General features: G+C 36.0%; 1 protein-coding gene across 7 annotated transcripts in view; it reads right to left on the bottom strand.

Moving 5' to 3' along the window:
* Window positions 1-4,173: 4,173 nt before the first annotated feature.
* The window catches only part of SREK1 (splicing regulatory glutamic acid and lysine rich protein 1), a 47,753-nt gene continuing 25,365 nt past the window's right edge, over window positions 4,174-26,561 (bottom strand). For 5 of the 7 annotated variants that reach the window (XM_008541776.2, XM_070587421.1, XM_070587422.1 and 2 more), the window contains 5 exons: window positions 25,597-25,716; window positions 24,844-25,218; window positions 21,151-21,246; window positions 10,413-10,557; window positions 4,174-9,293 (listed from right to left, as the gene is read on the bottom strand). In XM_008541776.2, coding sequence (XP_008539998.1) covers window positions 9,144-9,293; window positions 10,413-10,557; window positions 21,151-21,246; window positions 24,844-25,218; window positions 25,597-25,716 — 886 coding nt within the window. In that variant the 3' untranslated portion in view covers window positions 4,174-9,143. The remainder of the gene's footprint in view (window positions 9,294-10,412; window positions 10,558-21,150; window positions 21,247-24,843; window positions 25,219-25,596; window positions 25,717-26,561) is intronic. The other 2 variants (XM_008541777.2, XM_070587424.1) reach the window with 1 other exon arrangement.

The raw sequence follows: 26,561 nt of genomic DNA on the forward strand, positions 1-26,561 counted from the left end.
ACGCACTCTGCTTCAGCAGCCCAGGGTTTTGCCTGTTCGAATCCTGGGCACCACTCATCAGGCCATGTTGAGGTGGCATCCCACATGCCACACTAGAAGGACCCACAACTAAAAAAAATATACAACTATGTACCAGTGGGCTTTGGGGCGAAAAAGGAAAAATAAAATCTTTAAAAAAAAAAAAAAACTAGTATGACTTCAATAAAATAAAAATTAAAAGAAAAACTGTTACCACTTACAACAGTCTGTATGAAACAAGACTTTCTTGATTATATGCAACTAAAACAAATTAGATGCTAACTCCAATCCAACAACTATCTTCTTTTCTCTCAATTTCAAATGTTTGTGTGCATTAAAACTACTTCAATGATTCATTAATTACTAATTCTTTATTCTTTAACTTTATAATAAGATTATGCATTTGAATAACCATAACTTTAGTAATTAAATACTGCTTTATCTGTTTATATATTGGTGTTTGGTGTAAGATTTTGCTTCAAAAAAGTTTGCTATATTGTTTTAAAACCACTGGACCAGATGATGTCTAAGGTAACCCACAGCTTTCTAAGGTCAACCCAGAATAATACATCTAACCAGCATCAGGTCAAGTGAAGACTTTTTGAAAAATGTAAACAAACTAGTCAACTCTCAAAAAAAATTAAACAATTACAGCAAATAAGCCAACAAATATTATGAAACAGAATAGTAAGAAGTATTCAATTAGTCCAAAAGGAAGCTGATAAAGAGGGAGAAGGGACAAAAGCAGAGGAGATAAATAGACGACAAATAGCAAGATGGTAGATTTAACCCCAATGACATCAACAATCACATTCAATGTAACTGGTCTAAACACTCCAAATAAGACTGGATAAAAAAAGTTCAAGGGGCTGGCCCCGTGGCCAAGTGGTTAAATTCACATGCTCTGCTTCGGCGGCCCAGGGTTTTGCTGGTTCGCATCCTGAGTGTGGACCTAGCACCGCCCATCAAGCCACGCTCGGGCGGCGGCCAACACAGCTCTCCTAGAAGAACATACAACTAGAATATACAACTATGTACTGGGGGGCTTTGGGGAGGAGAGAGAGAGAAAAAAAGAAGATTGGCAACAGACGTTAGCTCAGGTGCCAAACTTTAAAAACAAAAAAAGAAGAAAAACCTTTAACTGGGGGGCTGGCCTCGTGGCTGAGTAATTAAAGTTCCATGTGCTGCACTTTGGTGGTCAGGTTCGTGGGTTTGGATCCCAGGTGCGGACCTACTCCAGCATCAGCCATGCTGTGGAGGCATCCCATATATAAAGTGGAGGAAGACTGGCACAGGTGTTAGCTCAGGGCTAATCTTCCTCAATCAAAAAAAAGAGGATTAGCAATGGATGTTAGCTCAGGGTGAATCTTCCTCACACACAAAAAAAGAAAGAAAGAAAATTTTAACTGGATTGCTAGCACTGATATAAAAAAAAAAAGATTTCAAAGCAAAGAATATTACCAGGAATAAAAAGGGTAACTTAACAATGATAAAAAAAAAAAGTCAATTCAATGTGAGGAAACAACAATCGTAAACATTTATGAACCTAATAACAGAGCTTCAAAATACATACTAAAACCAGATAGAACTAAAACATGAAACAGACAAATTCAGAATCTAGTCAGGGATTTCAAGACCTCTCACTCATTAATTGACAGCAACAGCAGATGGAAAATCAATCAAAAAGGATCTAGAAGACTCGAACACTACCATCAACCAACCAGATCTAATTGGCATTATAGATTATTTCACCCAATAGCCAGAAGATACGTTCTTTTCAAGGGCACGTGGAAAACTTACAAAGATGTGTTATTTGTGGGCCATAAAGAAAGTCTTAGAAAATTCTAAAGGAAGCAAATCGTACAAACCGTTCCCTAACCATAATGAAATTAAAAGTCAGTAACAAAGATCTTTGGAAATTCCCAAATATGTGGACACTAAATAACACACAAATAACCCAGGGATCAAAGACAACGCCAAATAAAAAATTATAAAGTATTTTGAATTGAATGAAAATGAAGGCATAATGTATCAAAGTTTGTTGCAATGCAACTAAAGTATTGATTATAGGGAAGTTCACAGCAGTAAAATACCTATATTAGAAAAGAAGGTTTCAAGTCAATGATGCCAGCTCTCACTTGAAACTAGAAAAGAAAGAGCAAACAAAACCCAAAATAAGCAAAATAAAGAATAAAGAGCAGGAATCAGTGAAATAAAAAGCAGAAAAACAGAGAAAATCTGATGAAAGTAGAATCTAATTGAGAAAAAATCAATAAAATGGACAAACCTCTAGTTAGACTGATCAGGATACAAAGAGACATAAGTTAACAATATTAGGAATAAGAGAGGATATCCCTATAGATGTCACATACACTAAAACATAAGGGACTGTCATGAACTTATGCTGATAAATTCAACAACTTAGATAAAATGGACAAATTTCTTTGAAGACACAACACCAAAGCTCACTTAAGGATAAATAATAAGAATAACCCTAAATCTACTTTTAATATTGAATTTACACTGTAAAAAGAAAATTCCATGTTCAAGTTGGCTGCATTGGGGAATTCTACCTAACATGTACAGAAAAAATAATGCCAATTTGACACAAATTCCTTGAGAAAATTGAACAGGAGGGATCACGTTTCAAATTATCCTACTAGTCCAGCATGACCCTTATACCAAAAGCATAAAGACATTACAAAACTACAGAGCAACGTAAAGGAACTTAATCAAGTGGCAATATATGTTGAAATGCATTTGGAAAAAAGACTGAGGTTAGAAGACAAATTAGTAGGCTACAGAAATAGATAAAAAGGAAGAGGGACTTCATTCTAATACCATAATTACCTTTCTACTAGAACAGATGCTGTTTCACGTCACTAGCAAACATCACTGATACAAAGCCACATTTAAAACACTGCAGAGGAAATGCAGAATGAGGACTTAGAACATGGGATTGAGGGTAGGGTCAAAACAGAAATTAATAGTGGCAATGCACAACTAGAAAGATGGTAGTTCTGGCGAAAAATAATAAACAGCGGAGGAATAGACTTGCAATTGAAATTCAATGTTTTGTTCAGAACAGGATAAATTTATTGTGCTAGTAACATACCAGTATTACAATAGCTAATATTCAATAAGAGCTTTGTGTCAGGTGCTTATCAGAAGGTAGTTGAAAAGGCTCACAGGGCATGCCTATATATATATAATTGATTGCATTTACTACCTCTGATTATCATACTGTGGCTATTACTACATCGAGTAGCATACTTTTTAAGAGACTTAACTACTCTTCAGTGAATCTTTGGATCTTTTTCCCAAAGTAAGAAAATTATTATAAAAATTAAATGCACTAGAATTATACTCAAGTAATTACTATTTTGTAATCATTCACAATAAAAATGAGAGACATTTTGTCTGGAGGTCTGCTGCCAAATGCAGCTGTTACTCCAACCTGGCATTTGTCTTCAGGATCCCTGTGGAGAAAGTCACACCTGGAGGCCCAAACTCATTACTTGTAACGGGGACACTTTAAAAGGCCTCTCCTCTCTCACCCACACTCTATCCCATAACATATCTTGAAACCAAAATGGCTCATGGCCTTTAACCACAGAACACAGCTAAAATAGCTGGCCTACATAAATAAACCAACACATATAGCCTTGCCATCTCTGGACCAACTAAGTCATCAGGTCACAGAAGATTCTCCATTTACATAACTGATAGCTAATTTATTTTTTTGAAGAGGCACTTTTGACTAACAGGCTTTCTCACTTAAATGACCACCCGGAACACACAGCTCATTCACCAAATGGAGAGCTATACTGATAAAATGAAAGAAGGCATTTCACTTGCTGTTAAAAGACAAGCAGTGACAATTTTCACTGTACAAATACCCTAGCCAAGAAGCTGATTCTGTAAAGAAGACATTCAAAAAGCAGCTATCACTTACTAGAACACAACAAAATGTTAAAGATGCAAAGCCTTGACTAAAGCTACTGCCACACAACGTGAAGACTGCCCAATGTCCAAAAACCTGTTTTGGAAGTAACTGAAATCCCAAAAGAGCCCATTACCACCTTTCAGTTAAATAAGCTGTAAATATGCAAATAAATGTCTCAGAAATAGGTGAAATTACTACTCAACAGTGGCAAGATTTTAAGAGTTTCATTTTATTAAAAATATAACACAATAGCAACATTTGATAAACCTTTTCTAGTACCATTTAGAAGTAGCCCTACTCACATAAATATACACCACCTATGCAGCATCTTTATGTTTACATTTTAAACTCTTTCCTTGATAATCATAGTATTATGTAAAGAAGAGGACTATTGTATTAACCTAGTTAAGATGAAGGAGAGTGACATTTAACTATGCAACTGAACTACCTCTACACAAGTACACAGTACACTCAAATGCAAACTTCGGTGGAAATCAGAGAATTCTGTAGATTGCTTCCCAACAGTTTGTTGCCTTCCAGAAACTGATAACACTCAATCTCTTCAACTCTAATTCTTTCAGTATGATTTTCATGAATTTGAACTTACATTAATACTTAAGAAATTATCTATCTAGCAAATAAAAGTCAATCAAGAATGGAAGGAACTACAATTCCATTCCAATCCTGGGAAAATAAAACGCTAGTGGCAAAATATGTGAAGTTTCCAAAAAGTTGGCAATTTCCAAAGTTAAAATCTTAGCTAGATAAAACGTAAATTAAAAAATCAGGCAACGGACTAAAAACTTATTTTTAAAAACAATATATTAAGAAATGTCATATTAGATATAAATGCCTAATTGTAATAAATTAATTGCTATAAACTATAAAAGTACCTTAAAGTAGAATGGAAAAATATGTACTTCTTAGTTACTAAATCCAACCTAACTGAATATGGACCAAAAATCAGTAATAGCTTTTACTTTTAAAATAATGTATCAATCTTTAGGCAGAATCACCAATAAAAGTGTATTTAAGAACAATTCCAGGGGCCGGCCCCATGACAGAGGTTAAAGTTCCGTGTGCTCTGCTTCAGATGCCTGGGTTCCGGCGTGTGGATCCCGGGTGCAGGCCTACTCCACTCATCAGCCGTGCTGTGCCAGCACCACCCATACAAAGTGGAGGAAGATTGGCACAGATGTTAGCTCAGGGCTGATCTTCCTCAAGCAAAAGAGAAACAGAGGAGGAAGACTGGCAACAGATGTTAGCTCAGGGAGAATCTTCCTCACCAAAAAAAGAAAAACAATTTCACCTACAAACCCAAAAGTAAGTAGGGAAGTCAATTTTATTTTAAAAGATTATTTTTTTTTAAATATTTTATTTTATACTTTTTCTCCCCAAAGCCCCCCAGTACATAGTTGTATATTCTTCGTTGTGGGTCCTTCTAGTTGTGGCATGTGGGACGCTGCCTCAGCGTGGTTTGATGAGCAGTGCCATGTCCGCACCCAGGATTCGAACCAACGAAACAGTGGGCCGCCTGCAGCGGAGCGCATGAACTTAACCACTCGGCCACGGGGCCAGCCCCTAAAAGATTATTTTATTACATTATACTTGACTCCTGCTTCCAGAAACATAATTCATCTTTCTAAGAGCACTAACTGTGGAAATCTGAAAACAAATTTTAAATGAATATATTCGTAAACAAACATGAGAAAATATTAAGCATATAGGTAGTGAAAATAAAAGAATATTAAACATGTAAGAAACATAATTAATTTGTGGAAATGGCTCTACTTCATAACCTGCTCCCCACTCCCCCCCCATACCCCGACCAGTTAAAATCAGCTACTATTTTTTAGTGAAAATATTAAGAAATGACTCACTGGAAAGTAAAGTTATTCAATCCATCCCTCCGAAGGGATTTAATTGCTAATTCAACTACTAAAGAAAAATTTAAATCAAATCATACTATTTCTATTAGATTTTTTCAAACTTTTAAAAGCCTATTACTATACATTACAATCCTTAAGTTTGAATAATATATTCAGTTGAGAGGTTTGGATTAAGGTTTTTTTTGTTTTGTTTTAAGATAAAGATAGCAACATATACACGAATGAATGAGGGTCCTAAAAATGACTAATATCACAAAAGAAATTCTTTTCTTGACCAAAAAAAGCAATTCTAAATGCCAGTTTTTATTTTTAATTTCGTGTATCAAAATTTAAGCCTCTGACACTTTCTGAAGATCAACAGATCAACACAGTACATATTAAACGTCTTGAAAAAAAGAATTCTAAACATAAAATCACAAGCTGACTAGTGTTTGCAATTATAAGTTAATTAAATGGAAAATAATTAGAGATAGCTGCAGAAGTTAACAAGCTGTTTTCTCACACGAAACTGGCTAGGCTATGAAAGACCATCTTATACTACCAGTTCAGTGTGCAGTGCTGAAAAGCAAGAACAAGAGGACCCACAGAATTTGTCTAGAATGATCAGTAGCAACTACAATTTAAGGAAACAGAGTGTACTCTGTAATATACAAGCTAAAAAAGATAATTACAGAAGGTATCAAGTGTAAAATGGCTATCTTCTTGGCCTTACCTCAAGTTTTACTGACATCATCTATGTGGGATAAAAAAGAACAGTCTTAAAGAAAAAGCAGAATGCCTTCAAAGAAAATAATAGACAAAGAGAAACATATCAGCTCTTAAAAGCGAACGGAGAGGAAACCTGTCTCTCCCACACACACAGCTCCCCCATTCTCGCTCGATCCTAGAAAGCGTGGCTCCCATAAGCCCGTTTAGGAAAATGATTTCACTTTGTCCAGATCTCTTGTAGTCCTACTCATGCCCAACTTTTTTACAAGTCAATGTCTTTGAAGATTAGTATGATTATTTGAAAGCTGAATAAATATCATCAGCAAGAAAAATAATTAGCAGTAGGAATCAAATTAAATGTGTTAACTACCAACATAAAAAACATTTAATAGAGTCCAGAGTACAAGGAAACACTCAAACTCTAAATGATTGTTTTATAGACACCACACAAACATGCATTCTCCATGTCAAAAGAATTTCTATGCCAACTAAAACAAGAACAAGATAAAACTAAGATGCTGTTTTGAAATGCATAAACAAATACTTTCCTCTAAAATACTTAGCTTTATTAGAGAAACAGTACTAAAAATAACAAAGATTCAAACATTTGCTCTATTCTACTTACATATCATAAATAAGACAGCTGTTGATGCAAGACACACACTCCTTCAATCTTTCCATATGCACCCAAGCATTCTTGTATCAGAATAAGCTGTTTACCAGCCAACCGTATGTGGTTGAATGATTAAAATGACCATCTATACTTTACATAGTAAAGCATTTTCAAAACTTTTAATGTACAGTGACAAAAAGGAAAAAAAAAAAACACAGTAATTCTGAACACATGAAGAGTAATCAAGCAGCTTCATAATCAAACCAGGTTTCATTACTTGCAATAAGGGCAATTCTTTCCATTCTCCACCAAATACTTAAGTTTCAATAGTATTAATATTAAAAGAAAACTCAAGTTGAAACCAAGTAACTGATGTGCTACTCAGCTTTTTAAATCTATAAGTAACTCTTCCCATGAGGTAAGGCAACTGAGTAATTTGATTGTATTAGATTGCATTAAAATAATTATACTTGATTTTTTTTAATAACATGCTAATTAAAAGGTATAACTTTTTGGAAATATAACAACAATGAAAGAGTTCTGACACTATGAGTTATGGTTTTGGGGGAAAATACCAGCAATGTTGTCATTTTACTACTTGCATACTTTCTGCAAAAATTGAGCCTAAGAATGACGAATGACCTGTATTTTAAACTCAAGTAAACATACCCTTAAACATAAAACCACCTCATGTATTCTCCTTTAAGTATAATTTCTGCACATCATTTATGAGAAGATGATTGAGAGGTAATAATTAAGGCCATCCGATGTAGACAACTAAAGAGTCTGCTTTGATTTAAGTAAAATAAGAACATGCTTCATTTTCAATTATCACAGTATAAAACTGATGGTCCCAAAACTGCATTGTTGTTTTAAGCTCTAAAATCACTCTTGAAAATAGGACTTCCCTCTCATATTGGGTGAACTAAGTAAGAAGCTCTTCTGACATACCACTTGCACACTTCTCTATGGGAGTGAATGGAATATCCATCTAAATTCCATATGAATTGAGAGTAACTACCACATATAAAATTCTAGAAAACAGTATACCACATTGTAGAAGGCACTAAAGCTTCAGCTTGTGCTCCCATAGCCCATTTTGAAAACCCAGTTTTCTTTTTATAGTGGCACTTTTGCCACCTACAGCTGACAATACACACTGCAATATTATTCATAATAAGCTTGGAAATGTCAAGTTCAAAAGAAATGCTCACTTTGTGGGGAGACCCAATGATTCTAAACACTGAATACTAATACATTATTATTAGTATTCAACACAGTTGCTCTTCCTTTTAAAAGAGAACAGTAGCATGCATTGTCAGTTTTTTTAATCCACTTATTTAAGCAATTTTAATCTGTAAAACTATTTTAAAGAAAAACTGCTGTCCTAAACAGTGAGCAAAAGAAAACACAATAGTGAGAATTTAACACAATCACTACAAATCCTGTGAAGTAAATGTTAAAACTTCTTACATACTCTGCACTTAAAGAGTGTGTATATATTTGCACCGATTTCAAGCACATCATCCATCAATCTGTATATATTGAAATTTAGGGAAAAAAAGGTAAAACAATACAAAATTCAGTAACTAGCATTTTTTTAAAGAGAGCCTCCAATGCTTATCTTCAGTCTTTATGGATAATCCAAATTTGAATCTTTGCTGTCCCCTTTCTTTGTAATGGTTCTCGGCAAACACTAACAAACCACACAACAAGTGTGTCAGCCACCATGGAAATGCACAGATTCTAGAATGTGAGGGGTTTGGGTAACATCTGTTATTTTCATCACGTCCATGCTTTATTTTCTTACTCAGTAACAAGATGGCCACAAAGTCACCTAACAACTAGAAAAGCTGTCAGTTCATATTTTTATGCTCATCTGGATTTCTTCACTGTTTAACATCTTGTTGAGAGAATTAAAAGCTTTGGATTTTATTCCAGCGTGTGTTCAGAGGTGCATTTGTCAGTCCTATACTGCTTCTGTTTTGGTAGAGAGGTTTTCTTCATTTGGCTGACAACTCCCATTTTGCTGTACTTTGTTTTCCTCAGTCCTTGGTGCATCCTTGTCATCTACTTCTTTGCCCACACTTGAATCTGGTTCTTTATTGTGCTCCTTTTCCTACAATAAATGTTATGGTATACGTTTAATATTTTTCTCAAGAGCTGCCTGCTATTAACTTGGGTTATGGCTAAAATACGTGACTTTATCTTCTGTGAACTAATAAAACTGGATATTTTCTGCCATTACCTTTTCATATAAATAGGATATGCAAACATCTATCAATATGTCCTTTATACTTATAAAACATGGACAATCCGTGGAAATTGAATTAAAATAGGTGAACAGAAAGTCTAAGGAAGTATTCCTTAGTTGAATGTTGAAGTGAATGTTGCTGACTCACTTGAAAAAGTGGGTCAGATCCGCTAAAAGACTAAAAAAGGTGCCAAGACAGATCTGTAATCTGGGTATCAAAGAAGCAAAAATAAGGGGATATAGGAAAGGAAGTCACTATTCCTCACAGCAAGAGCTGTTCAAGAACAGTCCAAATTCTGACCTCAGCTTAAGGGAGAATTAAATGAGAACATGTGGGGACCAATGTCTGGCACACGGTAAGTGCTCAAGAGATGTTCTCAATGTTATTGAGGATGACGACAACCTTCTATGAGTATGAGAGGAAACAAAACTCTAAGATAAAAGCTCCAGAACTCATAATTGATTTCTAAATACAAATATACTTACCAGTATAATAAGGGAATTAACATAATTCACAAATACTTTAAATATTTATCCAAAAAAATCCTTATGTGGTGGAATTTGCTTTTCTATTAATTATTCTACTTCCACAAACCTAATTTCAGTATATATTACAAAACCAATGACGACAAACATTTGTCAAATTTGCTGAAACAAATATACTGAAAAAAATGGCATTGAAGTAGAAATCTTAGTATAAAATCAAATACATTTGTTATCTATAGATAGTCTAAAAATCATTGTATGCCATTCTATGATTCTCTAAAATAAGGAATGCAATTGTTTAAATTTTAATTAGCTCTTACCTCATCCCTTCAAAAATTTACTTTAAAAATATTATCAATTTAATAAATATTATAGAATAACAAAAATGTACAAGACACTGTTGCCCTAAAGGAGCTTTTAGTCTGAAACTAGTTCAATACAATAAAGCAGATCTCAAGCATTAACTGAGTGCTTAAGCACTGAATGACTGCTGCTTACTTTAAGTGAAGTGCTGTTCTTCTCCAGCTTTTCCTTCCCATCTCTGTCATTAGAACTCTTTCTTGTAGAGGTTGACCGTTCTCTCTCTCTTCTTTCACTGATGTGGTCCCTTTCTTTTTCTCTCTTTTTATCCTTCTTATTTCTGCTACAAGAATATTGATAATATGTCAGTTAACTTCTAAAATTACAGACCTACTATATTGTTGACAAAAACTTCTTACCTAACACTAACACATTGTAAATAAGTTAATCAGTCACCTAGTTTCACCAGGTAACATAAATGGGTCCTATAACCCCTCATACTCCCCCACATACCACAATTAATTTTTCAAAGATAGATAAATCATTTTTCCAGAGGCCACCATGTGTTCACATAAAACAATTTGGCAGTGTCAATTAGTTTTGAAACATTCAAGATTTATTTATCTAATATAATTAGAATAAAATAAACCCAAATATAGTGGTTTACCCACTTCTTCAAAGCAAAGAATGTGTAAGCAAAAAGGAATGAAAAGGATAAAGAATCAGATGTGGCTCCCAGGCAGGGCTGAATGACTCCTAGCAAAACCTGGAACTTCAAATAACCCACTGTGCCACAGGCCCCCCTCATTCACTACTACAAAGAAGTCCCACCAATTCGAGAGCAAAAGTGAAGCGGAGGATGGAATGACAGTTCCATTTATAAAAATAACAAACCCTAATAATTAGAGAGAAAAAATGATGCATTTCATATAAGAAGCGTAACACACAGTTTCTACTCAAAACAGCCCTAATACGAAATCCTAAACTTCTTTCTCTTAATTTGGAATAGTCTAAAAATAAACACAAAGACCAGTGGAACAAAGACACTTAGGAAACAGATCCAAGTACATACAAAAATTTAATACAACAATGGTGGCATCTCACATTAGGAGGGAAAATATGGTCTTTTATAAATAAAAGGCTTGGAGACAACAGGATTATTATTTGGTAAGTGATAAAATTTGACCCATATCTCATTCCATATAAATAAATCCAAATGGATTAGGGACTTAACTTTTTTAAGTGAAACAATACAAGTACTAGAAGAACACATGGGTGAATTTCTTTATAACTTAGGTGAAGGGAAAGTTTTTTTAACCATAACTAAAAGTCAAGGTACAAGAAAACAAAATATTAAAATGCCTACATAAACTTTTGCAAGGCAAAAAAAAAAAACATTACCATATTCAAAAGAAAAACTGAAAACCAAGAAAAATATATTTGCAACATATTTGCGTATATGTATTTTCACACAAAACTCTTAAAAGTCAAGGGAACAACCACATCAAACAGAATAAAATTCTTAGGAATAAATTTCACTGAGGTAGCAAAAAATTTGCTAAATGAAGTAAATACAAATAAATGGAAACACATCTCATGCTCATGGACTGGAAGACTTAAACACTGTTAAGACGACAATAGTACCCAGAGCGAACTACAGATTCAATGCAATCCCTATCAAAATCCCATTAGAACCGTTAGCAGAAATTTAAAAAAAAACCCATCCTAATATTCATATGGAATCTCAAGGGACATCAAATAACCTAAACAACCTTAAAAAGAAGAAAGTTGGAAGACCCACAATTCCCAATTTCAAAACTTACTGCAAAGCTACAGGAATCAAACAGTGTGGTACTGGAAGACGGACAGACATATACATCAATGGAACAGAATAGAAAGCCCAGAAATAAACTCTCACAAATATGGTTCAAATGATTTTTGACAAAGGTGCCAAGATTCCATCAAAGGGGAAAGAACGACCTTTTCAACAAACAATGTTGAGAAAACTGGATATCCTCATATGGAAAAGAGTGAAGTTGGACCCTTACCTCACACCATATATAAAAACTAACTCAAAATGAACTAAAGACCCAAATGTATAAAACTCTTAGAACAAAACCTAGGGAAAAATCTTCAAGACACTGGATTTGGCAATGATTTCTTGGGTATAACAACAAAAGCACAGGCAATAAAAGAAAAAAAGTAAACTTGGCTTCATCAAAATTAAAAACTTTTGTGCATCAAAGGATACTATCAAGAAAGTGAAAAAACCCACGGAATGGGAGAAAATATTTGCAAATCATATATCTGCTAATGGATTAAAATCCAGAATAAAAAGAATTCCTACCTCTTTCTTAACAACAGAAAACCAAATAACCCAATTTGAAATGAGTAAGACTTAGATGAATATTTCTCCAAAGATATACAAATGGTCAATAAGCACATGAAAAAATGCTCAACATCATTAATCATTAGAGAAATGCAAATCAAAACCACAACGAGATAGCACTATATTCTCACTAGGATGGCTGTACCAGAGAGAGGCAATAACAAGTGTCAGTGAAGATGTGGACAACTTGGGACTCTCATACACTGCGGATGAGAATGCAAAATGGCACAGCCATTTTGAAAAACAATTTGGAAGTTTCTCAAAAACAGAGAGAGTTCAGCAATTACCACTCCCAAGTATATACCAAAGATAAATGAAAACACATATCTGCACAAAAACTTACACAAAAATATTTATAGCAGCATTATTCATAATAGCCAAAAATGGAAACAATACTAAATGTCCATCAACTAATGAACAGATAAATAAAACATGTTTTTATCCATACAACGGAATATTATTCACCCATAAAAAGGTAGAAATATTGGATTCATGCTACAACATGCATGAACCTTGAAAGGATTACATTTAGTCAAAGACAACAGACATAAAAGACCACACATACTATGAGTCCACATATGAAATGTCCAGAACAGACAAATCCAGAGAGAGAGAAAGAAGATTAGTGGCTGCCAGGAGCCATGGGAAGTAACTGCTAATGAGTATGGGCTTTCCTTTAAAGTGACAAAAATTCTGGAATTAAGCAGCAGCGATGGTTACACAACATTGTGAACATACTAAAAACCACTAAATTGCACATTTAAAAGGGCAAATTTTGCGATATGTAAATTATTTCTCAATATAAAAAATAATTCAAGGGGGCTGGCCCGGTGGTGCAGTGGTTAAGTGTGCACGTTCTGCTTCTCGGTGGCCCAGGGTTTGCTGGTTCGGATCCCAGGTGTGGACACAGCACCACTTGGCAAAAGCCATGCTGTGGTAGGCGTCCCACATATAAAGTAGAGGAAGACAGGCACAGATGTTAGCTCAGGGCTAGTCTTCCAGAGCAAAAAGAGGAGGACCAGCAGTAGTTAGCTTAGGGCTAATCCTCCTCAAAAAAAAATAATAATAATAATTTGAGGTGGAGGCAGAGCTGAGTACTGTCACTGACCATATACACACACAAACACACAGACTATATATATCATATGTATATATCATGTTTTGTGAAGGAGGAGAAATTCAAATATATGTATATGCTTAATTCTGCAAAAAGCAACAGGAATAAAAAAACAAACAACTGATCACTTACAGACAGTGGATAGGAAGCAAGGTAGCAGGAATGGGGAAGGGAGTGACACTTTGTGAATATGTCTCTTTGCCTAATCTGAGTTCACAAATGAGAAAAGTTTTTACTTTCATGAGCAAAGCATTTTTTTAAAAAATATAAAATATGGCGGACCTCTACAGTGCCTTAGGCTTTCCATTATTCTCACCTAAGAACAATAACCCATGAGCAAATAAACAAAAGATCCCTGTCTGAGAAACATGCCCCTATACTCCGGTAAGGCTTTTTATAAATTTCTCTTTTTTATACCTAGGAAACCAACTGATCAACTATGACCAATCAGGAAGGTAGTGCGATGAAAGAATAAGTATAGAGACAATAATAGCTCTACTATGTACAAACCCAACCACCAATTAGATGACAGAATGAAAGATCACATTTACAAGAGAAACAAAAAAGTGAAAAATAACTAGGAATAAAATTAGAAAACACATAAACTCTATATGAAACAAACAATGAAACATTTCCAAAAAACACTAAGAAAGGCCTGAATAAGTAAAAAGATATACTAGGTCCCTAGACAGACTCACCACCATAAAGGTTTATTTATTAATAAACCTATTTATCAATTTTCTCCAAGTTAAATTTTTTATTATTTTTTTAATTAAATTTTTTTTTTTTGAGGAAGATTAGCCTTGAGCTAACATCTGCCGCCAATCCTCCCCGTTTTGCTGAGGAAGACTGGCCCTGAGCTAACATCCATGCCCGTCTTCCTTTACTTTCTGTGGGACGCCTGCCACAGCATGGCTTGATGAGAGGTGCTAGGTCTGCATGAGGGATCCAGACCAGTGAACCCCAGGGCACTGAAGTGGAATGCACAAACTTAACCGCTGCGCCACTGGGCTGGCCCCTCTAAGTTAAATTTCATGCAACTGTAACACAAATCATCAACAGGTTTCATTTCTAGAACCCAGACAACTGACTCTTACCTTCAAAAGGAAAAATAAACATACAAGAATAGTCAGAAAAGCCCAAAAAAAGAGCAATGGGGAATGCAGGGGAGAATAGTCTTTACTAGACATTAAAAAGTACTATACAATCTGAATAATTAAAAGCATGGGGCACTGCTACATGAATCATCAGTCAAAACAATCTAAAAGTATAGAAGGCCCAGAAATAGACCCAAAGACAAAGAGAAAAATTTAGTATATGACAAAGGCAACATATCAAACTAGGGTTAGAAAAATTGAGTTTTTAGTTCTAATCCCAGGTCACCTGTCCTTAAAGGGACCACGTTTCTCTGCTGCAGACTCTGTCAGGCTATGACCTGTACCAAATCAAAGGAAGGATGCCAAGGGACCCAAGAAACTTAGAAATGGCAGGTTACTTAAAAAGGAAAAGAAAGAGAAGTGACATCAGCATCTTGATGGAGTGAGCTCCCCTTAGATACAACAAAAAAGACATCCATAAACTAACAGAGCACATTCACACAATACAAAAGACGTCTGAGAGACCCATGCAGCCATACATCTGAAGGTGGAGGTGCTGGACGCCCCAGAGGAAGTGGAAGGAGACAAGGGGATCTCCTTCCTCTGCAGAAGTGACCCAGGGTGTGGGACCACACAGCTCTGAGAAAAGAGGGGCAAGGAGGGGCTCTCAGTGGGAACACCTTCACGTTCCAAGTTCCCTCATAGCCTGAGCAAAAGCCCCACAGAGATGGCTAAGCTAGTGCAGTGGCACATTCATCAAGCCAGCACCCCAAGAGGGTAGACAGCGAGGGCAGAGCAAGAACACCCCCAGGACACTACAGAGATACAAAGGATTATAAAAGAATACTATGAAACACTATATGCCAACAAACTGGACAATCTAGAAGAAATGGATAAATTCTTAAGACTTATACAACCTCCCAAAACTAAATCAAGAAGAAACAGAGAATCTGAATACACCAACCACAACTAAACAGATTGAAACAGTAATCAAAAACCTCCCACAAAATAAAAGTCCAGGACCAGGAGGTTGGTGTCAAGATGGCGGCATAGGCAGACTCTGAACTCACCTCCTCCCATGAACACAACCAATCTAAAACTAACCTTGGAACAATTATCCCTGAGAAACAACTGAAATCTGGATAAAAAGAACCCCCACAACAATGGACAGTCCTGATTGAGGCGCAAGAGGCAGAAACTCCTTCTGGAGAGAAAAAAAGCCACTTTCACAAGCTGCAGCACATCACTGCCAGCCAGGAGCAATCCTAAGGTACGGAGCCTTCCCTGGAGGAGTGTGGGACCTGAGCAGGGGAGTGTTGCTGCTATCAGCATCCTTTGGACTCAGCACAACTGAGAGGAGTCTCATAATATCTGGTTTTGCTGGCTATTAACTACAATGGGGAATACCCCTAGAAAAGCTATGGGATATAAGTGGAAAAAAGGCATCTCTTAAAGGGCCCACACACAAATTCACCCATTTCAGAAAGCAACCTAAAATCACCAGAAAGAAAGGTGCACAGTCCTTTGGTGAAAAGAGACTCACCTGATAGGCTCTCGGTGCATCTCAGTGAGAGGTGAGACCTCTCCAGGAACTGAGACATTGGCAACAGCCATTACTGTGACCTAGTAGAGGTGTGGTGACATAGATGCTGGCAGATGCCAACGGAGTTCTTCCCCTGGCCTGTTAGCCCAAGGTCTGCCTCACCCACTGGAGTGCAGATTTAATCTAGTTCAGCCAGGGCAGGCAGCCTGTCCTAGGGACTGCTCCCACCCAACAGCAAGCCCTTGGGCAACTTTTCAGCCTGCACAGACTGGGTGCCTGGATCTTCTGCAGGCAGGCAAGTGTCTGCCTCTGCAGGGCAGGGCCTGCATAAGGAGTAGTGGCGTGGGTGGAGCATTAGTGGAATGTGTGGGGGCCTCTGCAGTGGGGTGACTGCATATAGTACAGGGGGCCAGAAGATGTACATGGCCAGGACTGTGTTAACAGTGTGTAGGCACTTGTGGTCCGTGGGGCTTATCAGCAACAGAAGACCTATGCTTCACAAAGAGCAAAATAAGCGATCAGTCCTGCCGCCTAAGGCCTGATACAACTGGATGCCTCCATGCTTGGGGCAAGGCACACCCAGCTGCAATCCTAAGAGGGCTCACAATAGCACTGCAGGCCAGAGGCCTACAGCAACTGTAAGCCCCTGAACCTAGCATCCAGCCACACTGAGGGCCTACTCACTTAACTGAAAAACTGCAACAGGAATGTGCTTTTAGATCTTGCAGCCAACTGTGCTGGGGCTCCCCAAACACAACAAAGTGACTAAAGGGTCCACAGCAGCCACACACAGCTGAGAATTACAACCAGCTGGCCAAGGAAACAGCCTAGACACCCTGGGCACCTGCAGCAAGAGCAATGCTGCCACAACAGAAAGACACATGCAGCCTACACAGGGGTCAGTCCTAGAACATTTGGAACTGGTGATGAGAGGGAAGCACACCGCTGGGCCTCAAAAGGCATCTCCCACATGAGGCCAATTCTCCAAGATCAGGAGACATAGGCAACTGACCTAATGCATAGACATAAGCACAGAAAAAGAGGCACAGGAATATGTTCCAAGCAAGGGAAGAGGACAAAATCCCAGAAAAAGATCTTAATGAAACAGAATTAACAATCTCCCTAAAAAAGACTTCACAGAAAAAGTCATAAAGATGCTCACTGATCTTGGGAGAAGAAAAGAACAACACAGTGAGAATGTCAATAAAGAACTGGAAAATATAAAAAAGAACCAATCAGAAATGAAGAATATAATACTGGAAATGACAAGTTCACTAGAGGGACTCAATAGCAGAGCAGATCATAAAGAAGACCGAATCAGCAACCTGGACCAAAGACTATGCAAATCACCCAAGATGAAGAGATAAAAGAAAAAGGAATTAGAAAGAACAAGAACAGTCTGAGGGAACTCTGGGACAACATCGAGCACACTAAAATTTGTATTACAGGTGTCCCAGAACAAAAAAAGGGAGACAAAGGGGCAGACAATGTATTTGAAGATATAATAGCTGAAAACTTTCCGAACCTAAGGAGGGAAACAGACATCCAAGTACAGGAAGCCCAGAGAGCACCAAACAAGATAAACTCAAAGAGGCCCACACCAAGACACATTATAATTAAAACATCCAAAATTAAAGATAAACAGAGAATACTAAAAGCAGCAAGAGAAAGGCAACAAGTAACATACAAAGGAAAGCCCATGAGGCTATCATCAGCTGACATCTCAGCCAAAACTTCACAGGCAAGAAGGGAGTGGCACAAGATATTTAAAGTGCTAAAAGGAAAAAACCTACAACCAAGAATACTCTACCTGGCAATGTTATCATTCAGAATGGAAGGAAAGAGAAAGAGATTTCCAGAAAAGCAAAAATTAAAGGAGTTTATCACCAAGAAACCAGTTTTACAGAAAATGCTAAAGGGACTTATTGAAGTAGGAAAGAAAAGACCACAAAGAGCGATAAGAAAATTATCAAAAAAAAAACCTAGGAAATAAAATCACTGGTAAAGGGAAAAACACAGTAAAGATAGCAGAACAATAACCTATGAAGACAACACAAAGAAATGGAAAGATATTCCATCCTCTTGAACTGGAAGAATCAACATAGTTAAAATGTCCATACTTCCTAAAGCAATCTACAGGTTCAATGCAATCCCTATCAAAGTTCCAATGACATTTTTCACAGAAACACAACAAAGAATCCTAAAATTTATATGGAACAAAAGACCCTGACTAGCCAAAGGAATCCTGAGAAAAAAGAACAAACCTTGAGGTATCAGACTCCCTCATTTCAAAATGTACTACACAAAGCTATAGTAATCAAAACAGCATGGTACCGGCACAAAAACAGACAGACACAGATCAATGGAACAGCATCAAGAGCCCAGAAATAAACCCCCATACATCTATGGACAGCTAATTTTCGACAAGGGAGCCAAGAACATACAATGGAGAAAGGAAAGTCTCTTCAATAAATGTTTTTGGGAAAACTGGACACTAACATGCAAAAGAATGAAAGCAGACAATTATCTTTTGCCATACACAAAAATAAACTCAAAATGAATCAAGGACTTGGAGGTAACAACTGAAACCACAAAACTTCTAGAAGTAAATGGAGGTAGTACAGTCCTTGACATTGGTCTTAGAAGGATCTTTTTGAATACCATTATCTACATGGGGAACAGAAACAAAAGAAAAAACAAACAAGTGAGACTTCATCAGACTAAAGAGCTTTTGCAAGACAAAGGAAACCAGGAACAAAACAAAAAGACAACCCACCAACTGGGAGAAAATATTTGCAAATCATATATCCAACAAGGGGTTAATCTCTAACATATAGAAAGAACTCACATGACTCAACAACAAAAACATAAACAACCCGATAAAAAATGGGCAGAGGACACGAACAGACATTTTTCCAAAGAAGATACACAGATGGCCAACAGGCACATGAAAAGATGTTCTACATCACTAATCATCAGAGAAATGCAAATCAAAACTACACTAACATATCACCTTACACCCGTTAGAATGGCTATAATCACAACGAAAAATGACAAATGTTGGAGAAGATGTGGAGAAAAGGGAACTCTAACACACTGCTGGTGGGAATGCCAACTGATGTAGCCACTATGGAAAACAGTATGGAGATTTCTCAAAAAATGAAAAATAGAAATACCATATGACTCTGCTGTCCCACTACGGGCATTTACCCAAAGAACTTGCAATCAACAATTCAGAGACTTATGCACCCCTATGTTCATTGGAGCATTATTCACAATAGCCAAGAAGTGGAAGCAACCCAAGAGCCCATCGACTGATGACTGGATAAAGAAGATACAATGGAATACTACTCAGCCATAAAAAGTGACAAAATTGTCCCATTTGCAACAACATGGATGTAACTGGAGGGTATTACGTTAAGCAAGATAAGCTACACAGAGAAAGTTAAACACCATATGATTTCACTCATATGTGGACGATAAACAAATATATGGACAAAGAGAACAGATTAGTGATAAGTGGTAAAGGGGCACATACATATGGTGACTGACAAATAATATACAAATGAAATTTCACAATGTTATAAACTGTTATGACCTCAATCATAAAAATAATTTTTAAAAAGTAAAAGAAAAATTGAGTTTTTAATAAATGGTATTGAAGCCACAGAGAGGATCTGAAAAAATAAAATCAGAACCATATGTCACATTGTACATAAGCATAAACTCCTAATGGATCAAAGACTAAAATGCAAAAAGAAGACCATAAAAGTACAAGAAAAAACAATGGGGGAATTCTATCATAACCCTGGAATAGGAAAGACTTAAAAAAGTCTTTATGACTCAAAATCTAGAAGTCTTAAAAGAAAAAAATTGAGAAATTATATAAAAGTCAAAAACCTTTGTAAAATCAAGTCTCATAAACAATTCCTAAAAAGAAATGACAAAGTAGGAACGAGCCTTGAAATCAAATCACTAAATAATCTCCCTAATACAAAAAGAGCTCCTGGAAAGAATTTTCAAAAAACAGACCCCACAGAAAAATGGGCAAAGTATACAGACAATTCAAAGAAACGGAAATACAAATTACCTTTAAATATATGAAGAGATGGTCACCTTCATTCTTAAGAGAAAGGAAACTAAAAATTTTTATATACTGGTACCATTTCTCAACTATCAGATGGACAAAAACCACAACTTTCATAACATTGTTGTGGCTGTGGGGAAACGCACTCTCACACTCAGCTGGTTAAAGTGCAAGCTGCTGCCAATCCTCATGGAGGGGAATAAGGAAGTATCTCTCAAAATTACAAATACACTTACCCTCTGACCCAATAATACTATTTCTGGAAAATTTTCCTACATACTTGCACACTACAAACTGATGTAATTTCAAAGCTATTCAGTACAGCATTGTGTAATTTATAATAGGAAAATTAAGAAAACCTATTCTGCAGGCTGGTTAAATAAACCAAGGTATTGCGAAACAACGCAAGTCCACGCAGTTATAAAAAAAAAAATGAAAATAAAAATTATATATTTTCATCTTTTATCTACATACAAAACCTGAAGAAGATTCCAAAAAACTAACAGCCTTACTTAAGGGGACAGAGTAGATGGGCACAAAGGTGGAAGACCTATCGAAGTACCACTTTTTATGCTACTGTGATTTCTGAACCATACAAATGTATTACATGTTACTCACTCAAAATAGAAAGTTTAAAAAATAGACTGAAGAGAGAATATTTTCCCTGCTCCCGCCTTAGTTTTAGCACATGCTTTCAACCTACCTCCTAGGGGACGGAGACCTAGAAGACTTTCTTTTCATGGTTTTTGATGTTCTTGGTGACCTGGAAGAACTCCTGCTCCTTCTCCTACGCCTTTCCCTGAAAGTCAAAGACATGTCACTGAAACAAAGAGCAATTCAAATACACAAAAGCAAAAGGGTCCTTAATGCTTTCAAGGGAATAGTATTCTTTAGAGGCCAGTTTAAACTCATGTCTTTTATAAGTATGTTCTGCTAACTAATTTTAGTGCAAGTTAAATTATGAACCATAAATTTCACAGACTGATGAAAACATCTTCTAAGATTTCATATTAGAAAGGGCATAGGACCACCTTTTTATATGATTTATTTGAACAATAATGTGAGTAGAAAAAATATTAATGGATGTTTCAGATTCTCTCAAGTTAAATATGTTGCTCATCAGCATCTAAAAAATATTTTGCTTGTCAGAGCCTTTGTCATGCATCTAGCTCCTTACTGCCCCATTGTGGATTATTTTATAACAAGATAATAGGCCCTTTTCAAGAACTGAAAGATAAATTTGCTTGCAAAATGTGAACTTCCTAGACCCAAGTATTTAGAATGTCTCTCAAAAGTATTTGCATTAGTTCATTTTACTCCTCCAACCTCCAACCATTTCATTACTGTTGTTCTATTCATTTAAAATTTAGTGTACAAGTTGCTTGAGAATAGTTAAAACCTAAGATTTAAATATGACAAAGTAAAAAATAATTACTAAATAGATTGACAGTGTTTATTATAATTAAAAACTATCCTGCTTCACATATTAGCAAATGATGCATATTCTAAATCACTTCATTTGTAAGAGTGGTCAACTTGGAAACAATGAAATTCAAGATATCCATAATTCAGGAGATGAGGCATGAGAATATATTTATCAATGATTAATGTATCCAATGACCTATCTCATAAGGAACTCTGATAATTAGTGGCCACATAGCTGAAAAAACCAAATCCTCTAGAATTCAAGTTCTCCTTACCATTTCAGTAAGTTGATTCTAGGTTAATGAAACATTCTGTTTTTCATTTATAAAATAAAAAACCAGAAAATGCTCAGATGTGGTATATGTGGTAGATGTTAAGGACAAAAAAGCTCAAGATCATTGAGAACACAAATCAATTCAAGTCTACCTAAGGCTCTCTCCTCCATTATCTAATTTTATTTCCAAGACACCCCAAAATTCTACTTCCTAAGATGGAAATTAAGATAATGATGTTCCATTCAATCAATGCCATTCTGTAAGTTTTCATAGCATGAGAATGTCAGAGTATCCCAGACTTTAAGTCTGCACAAAATCATTCCACCTTGATCAGTATAACTCTTCACTTGTTTGTTCACAAAGCATTATGTACAAGTGGGCATCTAGTAACTACCAGTTGACAATAATGAGAACCAAGGCTGGACAGACGGCAATCTAGAATGTGAATTAGTTGAGAAAGAAGGTGTTGGCTGTAGTATAAAGAACTGGAGTTGGTTAGACTTAGCTTTAAATTTTAGTTCCACACCTTACCAGCTGCACAACTGGGTCATATGACTTAATCTGAGTCTCATTTTTCCAACCGGAAGATGGAGACAATGACTCAAGCCTTGCAGTGCTGTTATGAGAATAATATCTGTAAAGTATCAAGCATAGTGCCAGGCACACAGTAGGCGCTCAATAAATATTTTCTCCTTCCCCTTCTTGGTCTCTTTATTGATAGTAACTTTTTTAAGTATTAGAAGTATTTCAAATATCAAAATTTTATTAGAAAACAATGTTGGAAATAAAAATATTAAGTAGACTTTTTCTGAGCAGTTAAAATGTTTCCCATTTACTAAACAAATCAGAGCACTTGAAAAGCAGAAAAATGCTAAAAGATGAGAAATTGAAACTTCACACTAAGCTTTTCTGAAAGCATGAAACATTCCAAACTGCTGGACCTTTAGGAACTAACGTTAGTCAGCATTTATTTTCCAGGCCCCAGAGGTTATTTAAGAATATATTTAGGACTGAATCTGAACGTCTGAACTTTCTTAAATATCAAGCCACTTAAAATGGCCCATGAAAAAATCCAACATTCCAAAGTCGTCAGAAAAAGTAAATTCAACTGAATTTGAAAGGAATCAGAACATTACTTGGTGTTGTTAAGGGCAATGTCTAAATGATCTCACAAACTCAAAGGAATGTGTAACACAAAACCAACGAAATCACTTTGCAGTAAAGTGCTGTCACAAAGGTCAACTGACACCCAACACAAATGAGGTTAAATTAATGCTTCAGTTTTTGGTTCACTGTGCTGAAATATGGCAGTGATCTGTTTATTTTAAGCCCATTTTAACCTATGCTGTTGTTTTCAACTTTATGCTTCTGAGGCATTTTTTTGAAGCAGATACCAAGTATTGATTAGAGAATTCTCTATTAAACTTAATAATCCCTAAAAAGAGAAAGAGCCACCACACTTTTTATACTAAAGTGCAGAGCAAATGGAAAATTTCCTCGAAGCTTCGGTTTCCTAATGATTTAAAACAGTGGTAATAATCAGTCTTCTCACAGGCGTATTGTGAAAATTAAATGAGGTTCATGAAAAACTCTGCTGAGACATAAAATCCCGCATATAGTAAAGCACTCAATAAATGCTTGCAATTATCTTGTACTACCTAACCAAAAACTAGTATTAAGAATAAGCTATGAAATCACAAGGTTAAAAAAAACAGGAAATACACATCCCTTTGTCTCAGAAATTATTTTCTATGAAAAATCATGTTTAAAATATCTTTAAAGCTTGCTAAAGTATATATATTTTTTAGTATTTTTTAAAATATAGTTTAACACAAATTAGAAATTTCAATTTATTTATAGTCACAGTATCATCTGGAGTAATGGATGTAGGTTTAATCTTGAATCAAGGAAGGTCCTCATTTTTGCAGGTGTTACTATGGCAACCTGCCGCCAACTGGTGGCAGTGTACCTATTAATAAATCAAGGGAACAGTCCTAAAAAAGCAAAACCTTAAATTGACAAATAAAAGAAAAACAAAAGTTAAATATCATGCACTCAACAAAATCCAGCAGTAAATATTAACTTAGATGACAAAAAGGGCTAACATGCAAGTTTGGAAATCATTTTGCACACTAAAATTTACCACACTATTACAAAGAAATATAGAAGCCTAAGAGATCAATTCTTCTATACTAAAAAAAATATATACAGGGGCCGGCCCAGTGGCTTAGTGGTTACGTTTGCATGCTCCACTTTGGCTGCCCAGGGTTCGTAGGTTTAGATCCCAGGCACGGACCTATGCACTGCTCATCAAGCCATGCTCTGGTGGCATCAGACATTGAAAACAGGCAGGTTGGCACAGCTGTTAGCTCAGGGCCAATCTTCCTCACCTATTTGCCCCCGCTATCCCACTCTCCCAAAAAAGCACCAGCAGTAGCCACCAGGTTAAAATAGTGGATTACAAAGATAGTTAAAACTTTCCAAATAATTTTGCCTAATATCATCTCTTCTTCCTCATAGGTGCAATACTGTGGCAATCCTGCTAGAGAAATGTTTACTCTGCAATTAGACGGAAATGTTCTGATATTATTGTGTTCATTCCACCCGCATGGAGTATCTTTTCCTCCTCAGTTAACATTTATGTTCTCATTCATCACCAGTAAACCCCTTGGTAAAAATCTTAAGCATTATCAAACCTGCTGGAACTACGAGATCTTCTTGATGCATTGTAACTTCTGGGTGGTGTTCTGGATTTTTTATCCTTCTTTCTTTTCTCATCTATCTCTTTGGATCTGTCCTTTTCTCGGTCCTTTTCTTTGTCCTGTTCCTTTTCCTTCTCTTTGTCTCGCTCCTTTTCATGCTCTTTTTCCCGCTCTCTCTCTCTGTCCTTTTCCTTGTCTTTATCCCGGTCCTTGTCCTTTTCCCGGTCTTTATCTTTGTTTTTACCCCGTTCCTTTTCTTTTTCACGTTCCTTTTCCCTGTCTCTCTCTTTATCCCTTTCCTTTTCTCTATCTTTTTCTTTCACTCTTTCCTTTTCCTTGATCTTTTCTCGGGTGTCTTTTCTCTTGTCCCTTTAAAAAACAAAAATAAATAAGTAAATTCACAACTAAAATAATTCTACTCCCCAAAAGGACTTCTCTTTCCTTCCTCCACAGTTATCAATACAAAACAACCTATAATATCTATAAGGCATTACAAATTTCTATATAACTCAGGTGTACATAAAGCTGCAAAATGAAACTGTACATAAAGATGCAAAATGAAACAATTACCAGGCTGAATTAAGTAGTTTGGAAACGTCATGAGATTCAAATCAATGGCCATCAACATTAATCATTACTGAAACCAACAGAAAAAAGTTTAATTTCTCTCATTAAAAACCTAAACCACAACAGATTTCTAACAAATGAAGCCACGAAAAGATTACCCTTAATTTCCCAAAAGCTCACCGTGAGCGCGAACGACTCCTTGACTTCCGTCTCTCCCTCGATTTAGAGCGTTTTCTATGTGGGCTCTTAGACCTACGTCTGTCTTTTTGTCTTGAACGTGATCTATTATGGGATCTACTCCTAAAGAAAATCAAATTTGTTACAATGTCAAAACTTACACTTAGATTTCAATTTTTAAAAATGTCATGTCCTTCATATAAGAGAATTTTAAAACCTATCCCAACATATTTATCAATATTTAAAAATTCTCTATTACATTTAATGCTTCAGTTAGATTATCTGAAATAAATTTACTGGAAACTTTACCAGATAGTTCTTGTCCAGAACACAAAGAGAAAACAGAAAAAGAATTTATTTCCCATGTTAGACTTAAGTTGTATTTTCAGGTGTGGCTTTCTTTTGTGCTAATCACTAATGTATCAATTAGTATAGATGACCTCCTATGGTCCAAATTTTCATACCATGTAATCATCTTTAACCCTTGACTTGCATGTAATATGACTACTTGTGGTTTTGACTTATCTTGACAGAGAGTAGTAGTAGTATGGTTCGATAGTTTCTATAAATGGCTGTATGCTGTTTATTATAAGAGATATTAACAAGAATGTATAAGAAGCACAATACTAATGATGGTATGAGTGTGACACTAATGTCACACTAATGTGTGTGACAGGAAAATAAATGTCATTACTTGTGAATTAAAGCCATTTATAATCAAACGTTGATTTGTAAGGCCTTGATTTTACAACTATATAAACATAGCTATTGAAAGAAACCTTTATTACCAGAATTCCTGCAGGAAAAATAAGTGTTATTCCAATTCTGAAATCCTCTAGGCTCCTTTTCCCCACTGAAATAATTACTTATATGATTTTTTCATAATGAGGTATCCTAGGAACTATTCATATAACAAAACTGAATGTACACAATTTAAATAACAAAGTGATGAGACTCACCGGCTTTGG

Source organism: Equus przewalskii, chromosome 20 (assembly GCF_037783145.1).
Source record: "Equus przewalskii isolate Varuska chromosome 20, EquPr2, whole genome shotgun sequence".
Lineage (NCBI taxonomy): Eukaryota > Metazoa > Chordata > Mammalia > Perissodactyla > Equidae > Equus > Equus przewalskii.